Source organism: Abramis brama (assembly GCF_963993115.1).
Source record: "Abramis brama genome assembly, chromosome: 7".
NCBI lineage: Eukaryota > Metazoa > Chordata > Actinopteri > Cypriniformes > Leuciscidae > Abramis > Abramis brama.
The window spans coordinates 9,872,676-9,895,854 of record NC_139969.1 but is presented as its reverse complement, the minus strand read 5'-3'; the positions used below and the strand labels follow the sequence as shown (position 1 = coordinate 9,895,854).

The following is a 23,179-nucleotide window of genomic DNA, read 5'->3' as shown; positions in this document are numbered from 1 at the left end:
TTAGTGAAAAGCAAGTGTTTATTTTCGCTCTGTATAATTGAAAGACTATTTACATGTTCATTTCCATTTTTCATTAAGTCTCACAATATCACAGCATTAAAATTCAGCATGTTAATATGCAACAAAATATTGAAAAATCCTCCATCGACCAATTGGAACAAGAGTAGCTGACAATCAGACTGCGGAGATCAATAGTAGTCCTCCAGATCTGGTTTGTCACCCTGATTTTGAATCTGCTGCTGTTTCTTGTAGAGATCAGCAATCTGAGAGAGGGAAAGAGAGAGAGAGTGATGCAGGAGATCAGAACAGTTCATTTTGAGTGGGTGTGTTTGTGTGCGCCTGTGTGTTTCCAACCGTCGGGAGACAGGAATAAAAGAAAACTGAAATAAATGAACTGTGAAAATGAGGGGGGAAAGAAAAGAAAGACAGTGTGGCAAGTAAAAAGATGGATTTCCTTTAACGGATCCACTTCACTTGCTGCACTTAATCACAATGTCATGACGCTCCAAACTATGCCAATGTCATCACGTTTGACTTTCATGAGGAAAAACTACTTTAAAATCTCACTTCCCATCATATTTGCCATGGAACTACAACACACACATGTATGGTGTCATATCCTGAGTTTTCCATGCATTATGCATTTATGACATTTACCCTTACTGTTTATGACATTTAATTACTGTTGACTCCTACATTTGTGAATTACAGACTGATTACATAAGTGAAACTGCTATTGTGCTTTTTCTACTTTAATACACATTTTAAATTACAAATATATCATACATAATATATATTTATTTATAGATTAGTTAATTATATATTTATAAATTAATAACATTTATTTATAAACTATTCTTATTTTAAAAAGTAATCTTTGTTTTACATTTTTTAAGATTTTGGACCCCAATGTCTTCCATGTGCCTTAATCTGTGCTTCCGAGTCATTTCCTCCGCAGAATTATGTGAATTAACTGAAGTTTCCACTTATGTGCCTTGCTCCATGTTTTTCTGCATTTCGGCTGTTACCTGTGACCCTGTGGTGGCATCCTCTGATTTTTTGTCATCTCTGATCCTCAGGAATCTTGGGAAACGGAGTGAAATACCTTTCTCTGGGTCCACCTGATGGCCAAGGAGAGAATCACACCATAAAGACCCAAACTTAAGCACAATAAACTAAAAATGTGGCACCAAGATCTGAACAATGAAAACAGTAGTCACAAAAAAATAAACAAATCACTGATTCAGCATCATGATTCACATGTGCGTGGAGTACTGACCAATCCTATCGCTGCTTTGTAGATTGGAGACAGTGAAAGATCAGCACATTTCACCTCCCACACTTGCACTGCCTCTAGCCAGACATCCGGCTCTGCTGATTGGTCCACGCGGTAATACGGCCGTGGTTTAGGTAAAATGTGCTCCTGAGGTGGATTGCATGTAAAAAGATTTGATGCAGCAAAGTACTCACAAATACATGGAAACAAAGTGTAAACACTGATGTACCTTTAAGAAATTGTATTGCTGCTCCAGATCTTCATCTTTGAAGCCTGTTCCAATCTGACAAAAGCAAAACACAGATAAATATTTATTTGTAATGCCTACTTAATGGTGTCTAACTAACTCATTTATTTTGAACTAGTGTTCATAAGTTTGAGGCCTTTATAATTTTTTATTATATTAAGTAGCAAGGACACACTAAATTGATCAAAAGAGATGGTAAAGATATATTTTAAATGTTACAAAAGATATACATTTTAAATAAATGCAATACACTTTCTATTTTAAGAATCATGGTTTCCACAAAAACAATATTTTTTAAATCGATAATAATAATTTTCTTAAGCACCATCAGCATATTAGAATGATTTCTGAAGGAACATGTGAATGAAAATTCCACAGGAAAATAACATTTTAAAATATATAGATTTTTTTTTAATTGTTATATTTTACAATATTACTGTTTATACAATTATTATACAATTAAAAAAAAAATTGTATACGTGTGTGTGTATATATATATATATATATATATATATATATATATATATATATATATATGTTTTTCATGGTCTCTCTCAGACTAATGCACACACACACACCTTGCAGACAGACTGGAACTCCTCATTCTCCTCATCGTAACAGGCTAGTAGAAATCCTCCATAGCTGCCTGCTCTCTTCCCTTTCCCCAGATAAGCACCAATCACACACAGATCCAATGTGTCTCCAACACCCTCCAGATAGTCCTTCTTCAGCTGCATAAACAGACCATTAGAAACAATATAACAGACAAGCAAATGACAGTTCTGACAGTAGTATAAATATGAATAAATTGCATAACTACACTGTAAGAAAACATTTTTTTTTTTTTTTTATCCATATCTTTGTCTTGTACTGGAGTACAAACACTAAACAAAATCATTAAAACACGGTAAATGTACCCAAGAGGCAAAACGGCTCAAAATTATCATCACTCTTCCTAATTCAAACTCTTCCACTCTTTCAAACCTTTACGATTTTCATTCTTCTATGGAACTTGAAAGGAGATGTTTGGCAGAATGACAGCCTCAGTCACCATTCACTTTCACCACACTGTTTTTGACAATAAAAGTGAATGGTGACTTAGGCTGTCATTCTGCCGAACATTTCATGTTCTACTGAAGAAAGTAAGCCACACAAGTTTGAAACATAAGGGCTGTGTCAAACCTCCCCTCATGGTAGAGACCCTGAATTTTGAGTTTTAAGAAACAAAAACAAAAACATGGGTTAGTAATTCCTGTGAGAATTGGAGGTGTTAGAGCAGAAGGTTCATTATTCATTAAGGATGAATTAAATACTCTGGATTTGAATTTATGCTGTTCTTTTGAACTTTCTATTCATCAAAGAATCATGAAAAAATGGCTGCTGATAATTCAGCTTTGCATTACATTACATTACATTTTAAAATACAATACATAAATAAACAGTTATTTTAAATTGTAAAATATTTCACAATACTACTGTTTTTCAGCCTTGGTGAGCATAAGCAAAAGTAATTTATAATTTTATATAGTGACACTTCATATTCTTTGTAGGAAATTCAAGCCACAAATGTTTTATTTTACGTAACCATGAAGTAGTACCTTTTGATAATCCAATGAATGAAATACTTTACAAATGAAAGGTACTTCATCTCATTTGATTATTTTCTTTTTCATTTGGATTTTGATGGATGCAGACCAAAAGTCTGGCATCAGCGCAAGACAACTGCTTCACATTAGATACGACACACTCAAACCAGAAATACATTATGCATTTGATTGGATAAGACACACTTGTAGTTAAATAGCCAATATACAGCACAGACATCTATATGTCAAGTTGCTTGGCAACTACAAACAACCTAAAGTAACAAAAAAACTTAATCACTCCCATTATAATCCACAAAACAAATTTAAACTGAACACAGTTGCTGATGTAGAAGACTACAACTTTCTGCTTTTTTTATCTTTAAACCTCAACACAGATAAATCACATTATATAAGGTATAGCGGAATCTCTACCGGTCGTCTCGTTTCTACTGTCAGAGTATATATTCCATCATACCACTCAGCCTTAATGTCAGGATATGGACACAGAACAAGAGAAAAGCTTAATGGGGTGGAAATTACACTTTAATGACTTGCACCTTCCTTCTGACTTTGAATACTTGTCTGGGTTTTATTTTTTTTAAACAAGTCTTGATGTGTGTATGTGTGTGTGTGTGTGTGTGTGTGTGTGTGTGTGTGTGTGTGTGTGTGTGTGTGTGTGTGTCTGAGAGAAAGAACCTTTTTATTCCCACAATCTGACTTTATAAAGTAAACTCTTCCGAAATTCTACTTGTAACTACATAGCATTCTAATGTTTAAGTGGATCTATTATGCTTTTTACAGTTTTAACTTTCTTTAGAGTGTAATGTTGCTGTTTGAGCATGAAAAAGTTCTGCAGTATTACAAAGAAAAAAACAGTTGTTTCTGAACTCTCTGAAATGCCTCGATTGTAGTCTTAAGTTTTCTTCCAAGAATGTGCTTGACACAATAAGCCTAGTTTAGATAATTCCAGCTCAAGAAATACCCCAAAAAAGGTGGCGAGGCCAGGTTGATTTGCATCAGTAGTGTGTTGAAACTCGCGGTTATGGTAAGAGGCGTGACATTTCTGAAACACATTCGAAGCGAATGACATATCCAACACACTGGTCCAGCCAATCAGAGCACATTGCACTTTTCGGAAGGAGGGGCTTCCTAGAGACTGGAACTAAAAGCGTTACTGACAGACTGGGAGGAGAGGTGCTGCAACAATGTGAAATATGTGAAAAATAATGTGTCTTTTTTTTTTTTAAACAAGCATGAAAACCTATTCTAGTAGACCTTAAAACAAAATCAAGACTTTGTAAAAGTGCATAATATGGCCTCTTTAAAATATGAATATGATAAAACGTTTATTTAAAAAATAAAATTATTTTCACTATGAAATTTTAAGAACATTGAGAAACTGTGGTGTGCAATACCTTGAGCCAGTTGTGGGAGCGTTTGGCAATTTCATAAGTTGCATGTTTTTCCAATGTTTTCACCATTAGGCCCTCACAAGAATCTGCAAAACATTAATTAGCCAATTATAAATTAAATATTCCTATTATTGATTATTAAATGATGGAGTAACACCTCACAGAGAGCAATTCGACTCCATCTAAATATCAGTTAGTAACTGGTTTTGCTTCAGGACCCACATTTCAAATTGGCAACCCAAAACAATCACAAAATAATATAATAAATGTAATAATATCTAAACATTAAAATGTATTAATATTATCATGAACCGCATAGGTTCAACAATAAGCGAGTTCACACACCTCGTACAGACTGCTCCAAGAACTCAGCGATGGTTTCCGTGTTGTCAGCATCCAGGGATCGAGCAAAAACAAACTCTCCTTCTTTCTCCTCAAAACTCTCCCGTAACAGAGCCCTGCGTTTGCTTAGAGGCTCTCGCACCAGAGACTGCAAGACAAACACATTACTCGCAAAAATAACCCGCAATACATGTAAAAAGTGAAAATTCAGAGACATGCAATATTATTCAAATTAGAGATGCACCGATGTATCGGACAACAATCGGTATTGGCCGATAAAAGCTATTATTTTCACTATCGGTTATTTTAAAAACAGCTGATGATCAGTGCCGCTTATTTTCTGTCAATCAAAAGGGTGCGGTAAAACATGACCGACTGCAACTCACACTGTGTGAAGAAAATCTCTTGTGTAGAGTTAGTTAGGGCAAGTTAATATGACAAAAACACATTAACAGCTAAACACAGCTACATAAAAGCCAGCTGTATTTGACCCTATGAATCACCCGTAGTTCAAGCCAGGGTTGCCAGATCTAGTTTTCTTTTCCCCTATACTAAACATTATTTGTAGCGCACCTCTTATCCAATAATCACAAATAGCTCTGTGCTTTGTAACTTCAAAAAAGAAACAAAATGGACAGAATTTTAAAGATGACACTAAATCACGAAATTCAAATAATAAATGGCGTTTTGACGCTCCTAAATGTGACGTGACAGATCGCTGTAGCGCTTCATTTCAAGCGGCAGCGTGGAGCACGAATCATCTCTTCCACTTTAATACAATATCTAGAAAAACATGCATGAATATCAGAAGTTGAAAGTTGAAATTTCAGTACAGTACAACTTACTGAAATCCGTCTCATGAAATCACTCAATCAGTGTTTCAACCGTGGAAAGATGTCAATAAAACATCTTGTGAACAATATCACTTAATATTGCATTTACCTCAGGAAAGTCATTTGTTAGTTAGATTAAAAAAAAAAAAAAAAAAAAAACTAGAGAAGAGCTTATTTACTGTTAATTATATATGCATGTTTGAATAAATTTGCCATGAAGTGCTTATGAAAACTACCTTATATGTGTAACTGAGTTGTATACTAACATTTCAGCTTTTATTTGAGTGTAAATATTTTATCTGGAAATAAACAGCAGTTGAATATAATAGCTCTGTTGTTAATTTTAACCTCTAATATTATAGTGTACCAAATGAGAGGGTTCTCTTTATGGTTTGCGGCATTATTTGGTAGAGATTTTTTTTCCCATAAGAAAAAACAAACTATCGGTATCGGCATCGGACGATATCATTCTGAATAATCGACTATCGGTAACGGCTGAGAAATTTCATATCAGTGCATCTCTAATTCAAATGTCACTGGCTATTAGCTGTTATAATGGACTTACCTCTCCGTTGAGGTACAGCAGGTCAAAGGCGTAGACACACACTTGAACCTTGATCTCAGATGCATCCACATCCTGAAATACACATAAAAAGTTTTTAATATTTGGATGACTTAATCAATCATCAAGATTTTTACTTTTAATTTTCCATATAAGGTCATGAATGCATAATAATCATAACATAATTAGCAAAATACTATTTAAAATGATTTAAGATGGAACATAAAATGCATCTCACACTGCAGGGCATGTCAACTTCCCAAAAGATACCAGAATTTGTCTGTCCATATACATTTGTTCACAATCAGTCTTCCCTTATTTAACCATTCAGTTATGCATCTTTCTTCAATATTCAGCTTTCAAATCTCTCACCTTCCTCTTCCTCGTGGTGAGGACCTGAAACGGCTGAATCTGTTTCTTTTCTCTGTCCCAGGCCACCGCCTCTGAATCCAAAACACAGGACCGTACGTTCTCTTTTTTCACCTGAGAGAGAGGTGATGAGGACATATATTAAATCTACTATCAATACATGAATAAACTGGATCATAAACGCAGAGCAAAGCCCCTCACAGCCATAACATCTTAAAATTACTTGTTTATAAGGTCACCTGAGCTTTAAACACCACCACTTCACAAATGAATAACACATCGAACCCCCAGGCTGTGTGACATTTACAATTCAATAGATGTTACAAGTGCATATTGAGTTTGTGAGAGCTGTACCAGAATGTAGGGTGGTTTTGTAAATGTTTGTAATCCTCTCACACAATTTACTGCATTCACACAGTCAGTGTCTGGGACTGACTATCTAAATTTAACAGGTGTGACTGTTCATACAACAGCAGCTTGAATACAGTCTGTATGAATGAAGCCAGCTTTCTATTCTCATGACAGCCATGATTAGAACATGTAACCATAATTCAATTTTGTGGTAATCAACATTTTACAACAAATGCTTAACTTGTTTAACTGATTAAGCTTAACTTGTACTGAAATCTGAATATTCTTTCTTTAATTAACTTAAAGTTTAATTATTTAACTTTATTATAATTACATGTTCAATCAAGCGCTAGTTTGTACATATAAAATGTGTTTGTCACTATATTTCATAACCAAGAACTTAACCATATGTCTAAAACATGTCTGACAACTGTATTCTGCTGCTGAGTGAACATATTAATTCCCCACGAGACATCTTGTTTGACTCAGACTTTTAACGGTTTCGATACTTGTACAATAATGAGATTTTGCACTGAATATCATACAACTGAGAAAAGCGAAGGCAGAGCGAGATATGGACACTGATAAGCAAAACAACAGCGTTTTCATTGATTTATCTGTGCGTGAGCTTGTGTCATTCATCAAATGCTTTCTTTGCTTTAGGGCTGAAATCCATTATTGCTTTCTTGTGAGGAGAACAGAGCAGGATGACAGAGGACAAATATGGCCTTTGAAAAAGAGAGAGAAAAAGACAGATACAAAGAGACTCACAGAAACAGAGAGAAAGAGAGAGTCTGTGAAAAAGTCTAACACCGTGTCCAAACCAGGTATCATCTTAACCATGTTAGTCTTGAGTTTCTGCACACATTTCATCAGTTCCTTGATTTTCAATTTTGGCCGTGTCATGTTGGGTACCTCAACCCACAGTGAAATCTCATTTGATGAAAATCCATAAACTGCTGCATATTCAACATCATATGTCCTGACTGGCACTGTTTTTCTCTTTCTAAAGGCTGGAATACACTAAAAGATTTTTTTCCAAAATTTTTATGCCGATTTGCAGTCTAGAGGAGTAGTCATTAGTTGCCAAAAGTCAAAGTCAGTCTGCAAACATTGGGGATTCTGCAGAAAATTGCGTGAACACATTGTTTTAATTTGCCATGTGTCTCCTCATAACGAGCCAAATGTTTCTGCTTGAGTTTGAGTTTGGAACGACTTGAAAGTCATTTAGTGTGTGATGCCCAGTTTTTCCTCTTTACTTTTTAACTAACGTCAGCAAGTGAATGATACCTTGTGTTTTAAAATCTGTTCATTTTTAAAAAGTCAAGTACTACAGCCTTGAGTTGGGTGCACACTGTGAGTACTATACAATTGTTGCTTGCCCGACTGTACAAATTGACCCCAGTAATATATTGGGTAAAAGCCCAGACAGACTGTGCAACATTAAACGTCTTGACAGTACAAGCTACATCTAAGATTTTAGTTATAAATGAAAGAGTTGTCTAGACATTTGCCCCCGGTTTCACAGACTAAAATGCATGTTTGAGATCTTTTAACCAAAAGCAACTTGCACTGACATAACTTAAAATATGTCGGTGCCATTGTTTTGTATCAAGATGCACACCAGTAATGTTTTTTCTAAGGCATGTTTATAAAAGCTACTTAAAGGTGCAGTGTGTAATTTTTAGCGGCATCTAGTGGTGAGGTTTGCGAATTGCAAACAGTCAGTCACTCACGGCCTATCCCTCCATTTGCAAACTCAAAGGAGAAGCTACGGTGGCCGACGTAGGATCGGAAGATGTCGTCGTCTGAGTCTGAGTCAGCAGAGAGTAGCAAGTCAAGCAATGAGGTTTCTTTATATTATATTATATTTTATATTAAATTATATTTACTTAATTATTCAATAAAACCACGTTATTGTGATTGTTATTTTTACTTGTTCATCATTGTGTTAGTCTTTTATTCACTGACTTTACCATAGCTTGTTTTCATGCTAGTTAGTATAAGATAAGAGCTATGGATAAGAGCATCAAAGCAGCTAGGTAAGGGGAAATAGCTAACGTTACGATGTCCGAGGCGTCGTTCAGACAGCATGTTTTTCTCCACGTTTGCAGAGTCAGGGACAACCTGAGTATTCTGCTGCGTCTTTTTCTGCTGCTTCTCATTCAAGTTAGTGACGAAACACGCTCTGTAGTGCTGTTTGTTCGCTGTCGGCTACGGTAGAAACATGACGTCACAATATGTCGACCTTCATAGAAGGGGTGCCCGCGGTTATGTAGATATAAATGACTCATTCTAAGGTAATAAAAACATAACGGTTCATTAAGTAAGGTCTTTATACACCACTGAAAACATAGTTTGGATCTTATATTACATTTCTGTCAATAGATCCTCAGAAATATTACACATTGCACCTTTAAATGTCCTAATTGAACTAAGGCCTAATCCTGGCTTTGAAGTCACTAGAAGACAGTTAGTTCTGAAATATGCAATCTCTCCATTTCAGTATTATTTTAATATTTATTTATTTTAAATATTTTTATGATTTTATATTTTCCATTTTCATTTTATTTTTATTTTAAGTTAGTAACTTAAGTAAGTCAGTAACTTTATGTGCTTTGTCATTTTTAGTAGTTTTATGTTGTCTATTTCTTAATATTTCAAATTAATTTATGTAATTATTGGAATAATTAATTTATATAATAAATTAATTACAGTTGTATTAATTTTAGTACTTCTAAGTTTCCAAGGCAACATGTATAAATTTGTGTAATTTATATATACAGTGAGGAAAATAAGTATTTGAACACCCTGCTATTTTGCAAGTTCTCCCACTTAGAAATCATGGAGGGGTCTGAAATTGTCATCGTAGGTGCATGTCCACTGTGAGAGACATAGTCTAAACAAAAAAATCCAGAAATCACAATATATGATTTTTTAACTATTTATTTGTATGATACAGCTGCAAATAAGTATTTGAACACCTGTCTATCAGCTAGAATTCTGACCCTCAAAGACCTGTTAGTCTGCCTTTAAAATGTCCACCTCCACTCCATTTATTATCCTAAATTAGATGCACCTGTTTGAGGTCGTTAGCTGCATAAAGACACCTGTCCACCCCATACAATCAGTAAGAATCCAACTACTAACATGGCCAAGACCAAAGAGCTGTCCAAAGACACTACAGACAAAATTGTACACCTCCACAAGGCTGGAAAGGGCTACGGGGAAATTGCCAAGCAGCTTGGTGAAAAAAGGTCCACTGTTGGAGCAATCATTAGAAAATGGAAGAAGCTAAACATGACTGTCAATCTCCCTCGGACTGGGGCTCCATGCAAGATCTCACCTCGTGGGGTCTCAATGATCCTAAGAAAGGTGAGAAATCAGCCCAGAACTACACGGGAGGAGCTGGTCAATGACCTGAAAAGAGCTGGGACCACCGTTTCCAAGGTTACTGTTGGTAATACACTAAGACGTCATGGTTTGAAATCATGCATGGCACGGAAGATTCCCCTGCTTAAACCAGCACATGTCAAGGCCCGTCTTAAGTTTGCCAATGACCATTTGGATGATCCAGAGGAGTCATGGGAGAAAGTCATGTGGTCAGATGAGACCAAAATAGAACTTTTTGGTCATAATTCCACTAAACGTGTTTGGAGGAAGAAGAATGATGAGTACCATCCCAAGAACACCATCCCTACTGTGAAGCATGGGGGTGGTAGCATCATGCTTTGGGGGTGTTTTTCTGCACATGGGACAGGGCGACTGCACTGTATTAAGGAGAGGATGACGGGGGCCATGTATTGCGAGATTTTGGGGAACAACCTCCTTCCCTCAGTTAGAGCATTGAAGATGGGTCGAGGCTGGGTCTTCCAACATGACAATGACCCGAAGCACACAGCCAGGATAAGCAAGGAGTGGCTCTGTAAGAAGCATATCAAGGTTCTGGCGTGGCCTAGCCAGTCTCCAGACCTAAACCCAATAGAGAATCTTTGGAGGGAGCTCAAACTCCGTGTTTCTCAGCGACAGCCCAGAAACCTGACTGATCTAGAGAAGATCTGTGTGGAGGAGTGGGCCAAAATCCCTCCTGCAGTGTGTGCAAACCTGGTGAAAAACTACAGGAAACGTTTGACCTCTGTAATTACTGTACCAAATATTAACATTGATTTTCTCAGGTGTTCAAATACTTATTTGCAGCTGTATCATACAAATAAATAGTTAAAAAATCATATATTGTGATTTCTGGATTATTTTTTTTAGATTATGTCTCACAGTGGACATGCACCTACGATGACAATTTCAGACCCCTCCATGATTTCCAAGTGGAAGAACTTGCAAAATAGCAGGGTGTTCAAATACTTATTTTCCTCACTGTATGTATATATATATATATATATATATATATATATATATACATACATACATACATACATACATACATACATACATACATACATACACACACACACATATATATATATATATATATATATATACACACAATTATTATTATTATTATTATTTTTTTTTATTATTTATCCAAAAATGATTTTTGATAACCGAAAACCGATTTATTTTAAGCTTCAACAGCAAATGTTTTATATAATATATAAACATGACCATCATAACAACTCTGCCAGAGCCTCTAGGGCAAATATTTCTTTGCAAAAGCAATTAATTGGGCATCAGTGAGCATGTCACACTGAGGCTTAGGCGATCCAAGACTGCCAGTTTCACCCTATGATGGAATCTTTTATTATCCCTGAAATTAGACAGCAAATGTGGCGAGAATCGCACAGTGTGCACCCAGCTTTAGACAAAGAGACCCTCTTTTGCATCCATCTGAATTGTATTTCTATCCTGCTGGTTGCATATGTGTTACCTGAGCGATTCTTGAGATAATATCAGGGTATTTGCTTGTGTTGTCCTCTTGGTTTCGACTAAAAATGCGCACATCTCCGTTCTCAAGAACATGGATCTATTCGATGCAAAGCAAAAAAAAAAAAATTAACAATTCAATCAATGATATTGCTATGGAAACAAAGTCATTTCTATGGCAGAGGCTCCACCTTGTGGAATAAGATTAAAATAACACACACCTGTGCTCTCTCTCCATCATATTTATATTCGCAGGTGAAAGATGCCTCATCAAAACGTTTCATTACCTCGCCGACCCCTTTAGTTGGGTGAGCTAACATGGGCCGCAGGGGCACTCCTGTAAAACAACACTGTTTAATCTCATTTTAAACTACATTTTCAATTAGATGGTGGGAGAACTGAGCAAACTGTGATTGGTCAGTACCTGGGGTGAGCTTGCATTGATTGGGCAGTTCATCTATGCCATCCTTCACCAATACAGGAATGATTACATCATAATTGGGCATCTCACTGAAAAGAAAAATATAAATGAAAGCAATGAAAATATTATTTGTATGCATTGGTGATATGTAGTAACTGCAACAATTTGTTAAAAATCAGACTTCCTGTAGGGTACAAATTATGCTAAATCTCATTAAACAGGCACTTGTTATGCAGCGGACACCTGTAGTCGTAATTGAAATACTGTTTGTAGTATACGGATAATTATCCCTCACAGCAACGGTTGGTGTTTGACAATCAGGTCGTGCTCATTCTGTGTATATTTCCACTCATACTAACTACAGCCAATAGGGCTGGACACAAAAAATCTTCATATTTTCATATCAATGAAATGTGTGCATATGAATATTCTATATAGTTACCCAAACATTTTCACAATAATGAACCAGACTTCCAAAATCTTTTGCTAATGAACTCTAAACCAGTGAACCTATTAAAATATCTTACAGCTTTCATACTTGAGAGTTGTGAGACAAGGAGCCTGAGAACAGACTACTGACATGTCTTAATTACCCAAATAAAAAAACCACAGTCATGTTCATGAATCAAAAAATCTCTTGATATTATTTAGCTTCTGGTGGGTATTCGATACATCTCAGACTATTTTGGTGTTTTTTCCCCAATTAGAGTAACCAAAATATAGTTTTAACAACATTTTATAGTGTGGAAACATCACAGAGATACTGCGGTGAACATTTATGCAATGGTTGCATTTATAAAATACAGTAAAAACTATACAATTGTGAAAAATGATTGTATTATTATATTTTAATACATTGTAAAATGCAATTTATTTTTGTGTTGGCAAAGCAAATTTTTCTGAAATAGAAATCTTTTAACATTATAAGTTAACAAATGCATTTACTGTCACTTCTGATCAGGGTCTTGCTGAATAGAAGCATTAATTTATTTTTAAAATATAATAATATTAATAATTATATATATAGCCTCACCAGTATGTCTGTTTCAGGATCAGTGCTTTTTCCTCCAGCCACACTTTCTTGTTTTCTGAACTCATTCGTTTCCCTGCATCCAGCACAGCTGGTGGGAACTCTAAACCAACACAAGAAAAACATATTAGCAGCATTTCAACACAGCTAAACCAAATGGACACCTAATTAATATTAACATGTTTAAGTGTTATTCATTTTTTATTCATCACGACAGAGAGTAGAGTAATTGCAAACGCCAGATGCCTGGAGGTTCTATCAATGCACTGATTATGATGTGTGTTAATGCCAATTTCATTAGGATCATATTAAACCTTGGCCCGGGGGCGTCAGACACACAGCCTGACTGAGAGCAGCGAGAACGCTCAGCTCAGCCAATCCGATCCGCAGCTTCCCCGCCAATGACCTGTCAATCACACAAGCAACCAATCAAACTAACATATTTCTTTTCAGCATTAATATTCATATAAATCTGTCACCATACAGCAGTTTAATCAACGCCAGCGGCACATCATTTAGAATTAGGAAAAATCAACTGTCATAAATAAATTACATTCGTTATTGTGTAATTTTCCAGAATGTACTCAACATTTCTGCATGGTTGGTCAGATGAGAAATTTAAAGTTATAAGTGAAAGGTGAAATTACGTACCGCACAATGTATCGGGCCTCAGAAAACCGACACGCCACAAACAAGCCTTTAATAATGTCAATCTTCTTATTCATTACCTGACAGAGAGAGGAAGTTGATTTGCATTGAGAACAGAAGATAAACAGATATACGGTACATGGCCAAAACTGAACTATCGTTCAAATGTTTGGGGTCAGTGTTTTTTTTCATTTTAAGAAATTAATACTTTTACTCAGTAAGTACCCATTAAATTGATTAAAGCGACAGTACGGTTTCTATTTCAAATGCATGCTGTTCTTTAGCTTTCTATTCATCAAAGAATCATGAACAAAATGTATCATGATTTCCACAAAAATATTAAGCCACACTTTTTTTTATATAGCATTTATAACATTAAGATATGTTTCTTGAAGCCAAATCAGCATATTAGAATGATTTCTGAAGGATCTTGCAACACTGAAGACTGGAGTAATGATGCTGAAAATTCAGCTTTGCATCACAGGAATAAATTACATTTTAAAATATATTCAAATTTTGTGAATATACACGCACACACTTTGGTGAGCATTAACATAAAAAAAAAAATCCTAATGTCCCCAAACTTTTGAACAATATATATGGACACCCAGTTCTAATTAAAAGGTTTTGCATGTATAGGGTTTATATATATAGTTTATATATGGCATATAGTGCAGTGTTTCCTCTAGGATTTTTTCCAGCTGTGGTTATTGTAGCCATTATGCCCAGGGGGAGGGGGCGTTGCCATGAGTGAAATTCCCATGGGTCACACCCCTTTGCCCCAGGTGTTAAAACCTCCCCTAAGTATTATAATATGAAAGGCTCCAATTTAGTGTCACAGTGTGCAGCGCTTCACATTGAAAAGTTCAAAGCACAAGGCGAAGAGATATTTGATGCTTGGTGTATATCTATGCAACAGTTTATTGAGCCTTTTCTTTTAACAGTTTTAAATTTCAGTGACAGTGCGCTTGAAGAACAATTCATAGTGCTCTCTACTCCAGTGCTGTAATCTAACAGACACCCGGGAGAAAGGAATATGATTTCGAAAGCGCAATAAACTCCAGCAAGATAAAGTCATTTTATACAAACCATAGACCTTTATCTACAAATAAAGTATAATAATGGGAACATTGATCTTGGAGAGAGTGTCATCGTGTTGCTGTCATAACCGAACACGACGCACTGTTTGAATGCTGAATGGAGAATGACTGAGGAGAGATAAGCTTCCATTAACTTTAACTTAACGACTTAAATATTCATTATTACCTCACATTATGCTATCAAATGACTTTAGAAGTCTTGGAATATAGTGCACGAAAACTTCATGGTGCTTCACAATGTTTTTTTATGGCTTTAGTCGGGCTTAACAATAACACAATAGTATGCACAATATCGGACCTCACTGAGAAGCTGCAGCCGTGGCGGGATGATTTTTGGTGTGGCGGGCCACCACGGCAGAAAGAATGTAGCGGAAACACTGTAGTGCATGTTTCCTGTAGCGCAACTAAAGCATGATGCTAGCAACACCAAGGCTATGTATACAACTCCCAGGGAATTAGGGGTGTGCGGTATTGACAAACAATTATATGTCGATATTTTCTGGGATTTTCTCGATAACGATTATTAGACGATATTTTGCTGAGTGTGTTTATTGTGTTGGTACTTTGGCAGGTTTAGGACTGTCGTGGACAGCCGACTCCTAGTTTTTGATATTCTTCATACTCTGTGTGGTGGTCAGGTCACAGCAGTGACCTAATATGGGCATTTTTACCTTTATAAAGCTATTTTTTTTAATTATATGCATGCATCATCTTTTGTGTCAATTTGATAAATTTAATCAAATTCAGTTATAAAAATAAGACACAATAGGGCTGTTACCAATCAAATGAAATCAGTATCAACAAAATTCATCTTTGCAATATTGAATATTGATATTTAAAATTATTTAAAGCAAGAAAAGATACTTTAAATGAGAAATTGAAACCGCCAGTAGGTCGCAGCAAGTCCCTGTTAATGAGCGAATCATTGAGATTCAAACCGATTCATTCAAAGAAGGAAGCATTTGACTATCTTAATCTATCCTCGTCAACTGATTAGTTCAAAAAGCTGATTCACTCAGTAAGGAAACACCACCATGTGTGGCTTTGTTTTGAACTATTTTCATTGGCGAAATAGAGCAAAAACAGGCAATATGGTGTCTAAAATGTAAGTCACTTCATATTAACTTATTGTTTATTAAACTTGTTTAAAATCAATATCACATTTGTTAAAATCATGCTGATATTTGGAGAAAAACGGCACTTTTGTGAAATTTATTACTAAATGATATAAATTAAGACTAAATCACACAATTAAAGCATGCACTCTAAATGCACTAGTCTAATCTACAAGACTACATCACGTAGAGTATGCACTCTCTGGGTGTGTGTGAGGGATAGGCTATAATCGATGTCAAATCGCACATCGTTAAAACAACAATTACAACATTATCGCAGACGATATATCGCACGCCCCTACAGGGAATACATGTACTCATAAAAATATATACCTTGAATATATTTTAAATGACAAGGTGTACTTCACATTATTCTCATCTGTACTTACAGAGTTTCCACTCATGTTAGCAATCTCTTTCAGTTTGTTGAAAACACCCCCTGCTGTCAGATTGGCCGGTGTAAACATCATTCTCTGATTGCTGCGGGAACTCTCAGCAACCAATCCCAGGTCACCTTTCTCCTGAGCCTCCGCCTTGATTTTGTCCAACTGTCGCCCTGATAACAGAAGTCAACAGTACAGGGGTCAGGCAAAGAGAATGGTGAACGGCATTAGGGAACACACAAATATGTTTACCAGTTGCTTGAGCGACGGCTTTCATCAGGACAGTCTCGCCGACGCCCAGCTCCAGACCCTGATACGCAGGGCCGAGCTGGTTCAGACACAGGTATACACAACACAACAGGTCATCTAAACAAACAACAGAGTATTGAAAAGAGGGAAAGCTTAGACATTTCCAATGTATACTACATTTTTTGTGCTTTGCACAAGTTAAAGTCTTTTTCTTCAATCGGTCTCCCTAACAGGAGCAATAATCTGTTCATTTATGCATTACTTGGACAAAAAGGAAGAAAAACAATCTCTGGCTAGCATAATTACTAACCAATTTAAACCCCATGAATCAATTAACACACTCACCAGGAGAGAGAAGAATTACAGAGCGCAAAAAGTTGGAAAGAGTTTCAATGTTTTTCAGCCTAAAAAAAGAAAAAAGATTGAAATTTGACAGTAGCATACTCATTTTCAAAATGAAATAGATGGAAGAGAAAAACACAGAATAATATAAAACACTATACAGAATAATGCTACACTTCATACCTTCCTGAATCCTCTTCAATCTTTTCAAAGGTGCGAGCAACAGCCAAATATGGCACTCTGAGAAAGGGATAGAGAAAAATACAATGAACTTTCACAGAAAGTGTCATACTTTATTGCTTCAAAAAAATTCTAACACATATTGTTCATCAATGTAATCTTCACAAATGAACATCTCTTAATGAATTTAGTCTAAATACAATCGACATAAGTAAAAAGCTAGTTAGGCCCTGTCCTAAATGGCACACTTCATATGTACTTTGTGCTATGTCTTGTGGACTTACAATAGCTGCTGTGTGCATGCAGTCGTAAAGTCCACAAGACCATAGGGTGTCCCATTTGTAATTTTAGGATGCATATTAAGCATGCTCACGAGTAGTGATGTTCATGACTAATTTAATTAACGTTTAAATGGAAATTTTGCAAACGACTAGTCTAAAAACCTGTCATGTGATGTGCTTGTCTTGCAGTATGATCATTGTATATTAAACTTAAGCGTTCACTTTAGCAACATTAGCCATTAGACACATTAATTCAAATCAACTGAATCAATAAGCAGCGCAGGACCAATAAGTTCAAACCTAATAGCCTATTATAAACAAATTTCCTCAAATAAAAGTTAGTCCACATAAGTCAGCACATTAAGGTATTGTTGCTCATTACCACGGCAACAATTTGCTTGTCTAGGTTCGAACACGCTTCACGTGTATGAAAAGTATCTGTACACATGACGGGCAGCAAAATTGCAATAAAAGCCTGACGTTTACTGACAACTATAAATTAAGCATATTCTCTTTGTTAGGATATTGATATAGAAACAGTTCAAGTGTCAATTAAGTTTCATTCAATGTTTCTCCTTTAATCCGATCCCTAACCGGTAGTATTACAAGCCTATAAGTAAACTTAATTACTTAGTTACTACTTGTGTAGTTTGTGAAGTTTTGTGCAGGCTTTAAAAATACACCCTCACCTTGCTCACCTTCCGAGTGGACATTTCTCTGAACCTGCCAACAGGTTAGAAAACCAACGCATGCAAAATCTGAGATTTTGTTTTCCACTCCAGATATACACTTTTCAAAATAATATTTTAAAAAGTAACATTAACATGACTGTAATTTAAACTTAGCATTTGTAAAAATATAAAGCAAAACATTAATTGTGCAAAAAAATATATATTTTAAATGACTAGTATTTCCATGTCGACTAGCACCTGCAGTATCGTTTAATCGACTACTCGCAAACACCCCCTTTGCGGTCGATTTGAACCCTCGATGCACACTCTTGCCGAGCCCACACTGAAGTGAGCTATACCCGACAGTTAAGGTGGCATCACGTCACGAAAGTGCAGACTCCTAGGAAGACCGTGAGTGTTTAGGGTGCCATTTGGTACCGGGCCTTAGGCTATAAACGAACGACACCATGCTCACATGACTTCAAAGTCACCATCACCAAGCTTCCAACAATTTCAATGTAAATTTAAGTTCTACAAGTTGTAAAGATTGATTTAGAATATTTTGCACGAGTATAAACTCAACAAGACTAGTGAGTAATGAATTTTCCTGTTCGGCGTGACGTTTTAATGTCCCCGACAACCTCTGCAGTCCCATTTAGCCACTTGTAAGCAATTGCCATTTTAAGACACGTGAAAGTTATAAAAATGACCTTATTTCACTGACTTTGGGACGATGAAACTGAATCTGCAAAAATGCTACAGTAACTATAGGACTCATTTGGCACTCTGTTATATTGCTAATAAAAGGCAGTCTTTACTTTTGGCCCCTCCTCCAGCAGGCGTGGTCAATGGGATGGTACTGTGCTCTGGAGGGATCATACTGGCTCTGCTCTGCAGACTCCGCCCCCTTTTCACTGTCCAAAAAAGAAAGCTCATTCAAATGGGGTCCTTCCAAAACAAACAATTACATTTTTCAAGTAAAATATTCCAAGTCGTTTTAACATTTGAATATTTGGGGATTTTAACCTTTTATTCTCTTTCTGTTCAGCGACATCAGGGATTTCTCCATCCTTCTTTTTCTCTCCCGCATTTCGCTCCTCCTTTTCCAGTTTTACAGCTGCCTTTCTGGGAGCTACAAAAGATCGAAAGTTAAATAAATAGTTCAACTAAAAATGAAAATTGTCCCCATTTACTAAAAATCATACAGGTTTGGGACATCATGTGGGTGAGTAAATGATGACAGAATGTTCATTTTGGGGTGAGCTATTCTTTTAATTAAAATACAGAAGAAGGTAAAAAGAATAGGAAAAAAAAAGCTTACCAAAAAAGCTGCTGATGGGTTTCTTTTTGGCCGATCCCCCCTCGCCTTCTGTGTCTCTCTCTTTTTTCACCAGTCGTTCAGGACTGCTATCTTCCTTCTCTTTCTTGTCTTCTATTTTTTCTTTCTTCTTATTCTCTTCATTTATCTTTTTCTTCTGCTTATCATTTTTATCATTCTCTTTTATCTTATTGTTTGCATCGTCCACAACTTTACTCGTCTTTGCTTCATCCTCATCTTTCCGTTCCTCCACTACAGTCTTTCCATCCACGCTCTTTTCTTCCACCTCCATCATCTCATTTTCTAAGTTGAAGAGAGAAAGAGAAAATCAATGAGGACCGTACTGAAACTGTGGAAAGGATTAGGGCAGCATGCAGAGAAGAGTTTGAGAAACCTGAGACGTTCCACGCATATAAATGATAACAGTGCAACTATAAAACACAAACCGCGTCCGACTTTTTGCGTTCCCAAATGCATATTATTGGAAACCTAAACAAACAGCATATGCAGACTGAGTGTGTATGGAGCAGCGTTTACTGTGAACGGAGCTGAGGTGATTTTAACATGTAATCTGCAAGCATGTAAATAATTAAAGCGTTGTGCGTTTTTTTCTGTGGAAAAAAACAGCGCATATATTTATTTAACTGAATCGGAGCCATTGTGATTTCACAATAGCACTATGCTATATTAAGATTGTAAATGGTTTTAAATATATTGCATAGCCTTAGAAAACAGTGTAATGCGGTTCGTGGATTCTCGTCTGTGGAACACGCCACTTCCGGTATTTTGCCGGTTACTCATCACGGGTAAATTACAATTGAGGATTTTATAAAATCGAGTACTTGACTTGAATTGGGGAATCATTACAGCTCTAGAAAGGATAAACTCATGCACAGAGATCAGCTAATCTCACCTGTCTGCCCAGGTGAGTCCTCCACTCGCGCTCTCTTACTCTCCTGGCCTCCAACTTCCTCCTCCTCCTCCTCCTCCTCCTCCTCTTTCGACCCCTCTCCATCGCTCCTGCTTTCCAGCTTCCTCTTGGGGAACTGCTTGCGGGCTAGACAAAGCGAGAAGGACTTTAAATTTATAAAGCCTACTGTATCATATTTGATGATATTTGTTTGTTTTTTTAAACAAGTAAAAGGCCTTTAGTATAATTCTAAAAATATTCACATGTCAGGTCATGGTACACATTTCTTTTTACTGTGAAATCTTTCATTTTTATTTTTAAAGTAAACTTAAGAATAACTTTTATATTGTTAGTAATATTTCAAGATAAACTCTTACTGGGCTAAAGCTACTTAGGCTTAAAGCATTTACATTTTTTAAAGCATTTAAATATCACCTTACTAAGACTATTGGAAGATATAGAGTGACAACTGATCTTCATGTGCATTTTATGAAAGTAGTCCGTTATAAAAAAATCTCATTGATATACATTACAAGCTATCAGAATTTCATGTTACTTTTCTGGCTATATAAATATCTTCAGAAGCTACAGAATAAAAAACATTTAAAAAAAAAAAGGCCATTGCAACTTTAACTCAAAATAGTTGTTTTCTCTCAATTGTAAGTTTATCTTACAATTCTGACATTTTCCTCAGAACTGCAAGTTTATAATTCTGACTTTATAACTTGCAGTTGAGAGTTTCTATCTCACAATTCTGAGGGAAAAAAGTCAGAATTATGAGATATAAATTCGCAGTTCTACCTGAGTCAGGGGTTTTGGTACCTCGCAATTCCAAGTTTAGATAAAGTCAGAACTGCAAGATACAAACTTGCAATTGCGAGAATTTGTTTTTAGAAATGTGATATAAGAAAATGCATTTACCATTTTTATTTTTTAAATTCAGTGGCGGAAACAAGCTTCCATAAATAACATCTGCACCAAATAGCATATTTTTGTTCACTTTGGGCCTCTGAATAAAACTTCTTTTTTTTCCTGTGCAAGATTCATATTCTAACCATTAATTTATTTCACTATAATGGCCATTAAAGCCTTTAGGTTTCAAAAACAGAACAAAACATAAAGCCCATATGCAACTTTTGTTTTAAAAATTTTATTTTATATTTTGTCTAAAGGTTCAATAAACTGTTCCATTTCAAAATATTAGATTTTTCTGAAAATTTAAATTTAAAAACACTACTGGTGCTGTTTTGGAGTATTAAGAAGAATTACAGAGAGAATAAGTGATCAGTGGCACAAGAAGGAACGTGAGAAGAAAAGACTAATACAGACCGGTTTTGCGTTTGGGAATGCCTGATGGTGATGTTGATGTAGGAGTTGCTGGAGTTCCTGAGGAAGCAGGGGTTACGACAGCAACAGAGGTACTCGAAGTGACCGGAGTTGTTGGGGTTACAGGAGTTTTTGGAGATACAGGAGTGCAGGCAGCCTTTGTAACATCAGAAATCTGTGCGTTTGGAGTAGGAACACATAGAAACAGAATCGTCGACAACAACAATACTGACGTGTTCTCATGGTTGATGGTCATGATGACTCAATTCTTACCTTCTCTGGTTTAACTGTTTGAACTTCACTCTGTTTTGGCACCTGTTCTTTAACCATCGGCTGATCTTCATCATCACTGTCTATGATTGGTCGACTGCGTTTATGAACCTTCTTTACGGGTGAATCACTTTCCTGCACGCCATTCTGAATTTTGAGAGGACTTTTTACAGGTCTGAGCAGCAAAAGAAGAAAAAAACATTATACAACATTATTACGTACCATTATAACACTACCTATTTGTTATCATAATATTTTTGGAGTCCATATACCATAGTTGTCAATGTCGCCAAAGAGAAGTCAGCACAAATACTTTTGTTAGCAGTGTAAACAACTTTTGGCTGCATTGGCTGACATTTCTACATTATGTTAAATTAGAACAAATAAACTTAAGCATAATGTTTAATATGGAAAATGTCACTTACTCAGCCTTTTCTTTGACCTGTCCATCACTCTTCTCCTTGCCTTTCATTGGCTGAAAGAATGACCTGTGGGCGGGAAACAAAGAGATCACGTATGAAAGACAAATGAGCGCACTTAAGTTGATACTAACTTATAAGGTAACATCTTTCATACATTTAAAGAATTAAAGCTTAAAGCAAAACCCTTAATGTCACAGATAGAGTAAAAACACGGTCTTGAGTAAGAATCAGACATTGCAGTTTATTATCAACACGAAAAAAAGCACAAAAAAGAGCAGGACACACTCACGCTATGCTTCGCTGCATTGTTGATGTCTTGCACTGCTGATACTGAGTAAATCTAGAATATATTTTAATATATATTCGTGTTATTAAAATTTCTGAAGCATCGATGTTTTCTTCCGCGCGCTTACCTCCGTATGATTCGGCGCCAAAATGACGTCGTTCCCGCGGACAACAGAAACAACGGAGTTTATTTAGCACAAAAGCATTTTAGTGCCCCCTGTTGGATTGGAGTTATTGGGTCCCACCGTGTTTCGTCTGTGTTCACTCAAATTCGTTTTATCCATTTATACTCATATTGCTACTGAAATAATCTATATGGATTTTGTCTGCTTCTATTTCATTGTTTACCAGCCTTTTCCTTCATATGTTCCC

At 36.1% G+C, this 23,179-nt stretch overlaps 1 protein-coding gene across 1 annotated transcript; it reads right to left on the bottom strand.

The window, feature by feature from the left end:
* Nucleotides 1-22,965, bottom strand: lig1 (ligase I, DNA, ATP-dependent). Its single transcript, XM_084118647.1, has 27 exons — nt 22,812-22,965; nt 22,526-22,588; nt 22,104-22,275; nt 21,834-22,005; nt 20,508-20,651; nt 19,598-19,897; nt 19,303-19,408; nt 19,095-19,190; nt 17,328-17,384; nt 17,148-17,206; nt 16,806-16,919; nt 16,560-16,726; nt 13,959-14,035; nt 13,622-13,713; nt 13,311-13,410; nt 12,281-12,366; nt 12,078-12,193; nt 11,861-11,956; nt 6,631-6,741; nt 6,262-6,333; nt 4,867-5,011; nt 4,525-4,607; nt 2,102-2,254; nt 1,506-1,559; nt 1,280-1,423; nt 1,029-1,121; nt 1-263 (listed from the first exon to the last, which is right to left on the bottom strand). Exons 1-27 carry the CDS (start codon nt 22,826-22,828, stop codon nt 189-191), a joined length of 2,964 nt encoding a protein of 987 aa, XP_083974773.1. The 5' UTR covers nt 22,829-22,965; the 3' UTR covers nt 1-188.
* Between the last annotated feature and the right edge of the window lie 214 nt (nt 22,966-23,179).

Bases quoted from the DNA above. Each gene is read 5' to 3' on its own strand.
- lig1 (XM_084118647.1), bottom strand. The intron at 2,255-4,524 runs GTATTGCACACC...CTGTTTATGCAG, and splicing joins GCTCCCACAACTGGCTCAAG to CTGAAGAAGGACTATCTGGA. The intron at 264-1,028 runs GTAACAGCCGAA...TCCCTCTCTCAG, and splicing joins ATGCCACCACAGGGTCACAG to ATTGCTGATCTCTACAAGAA.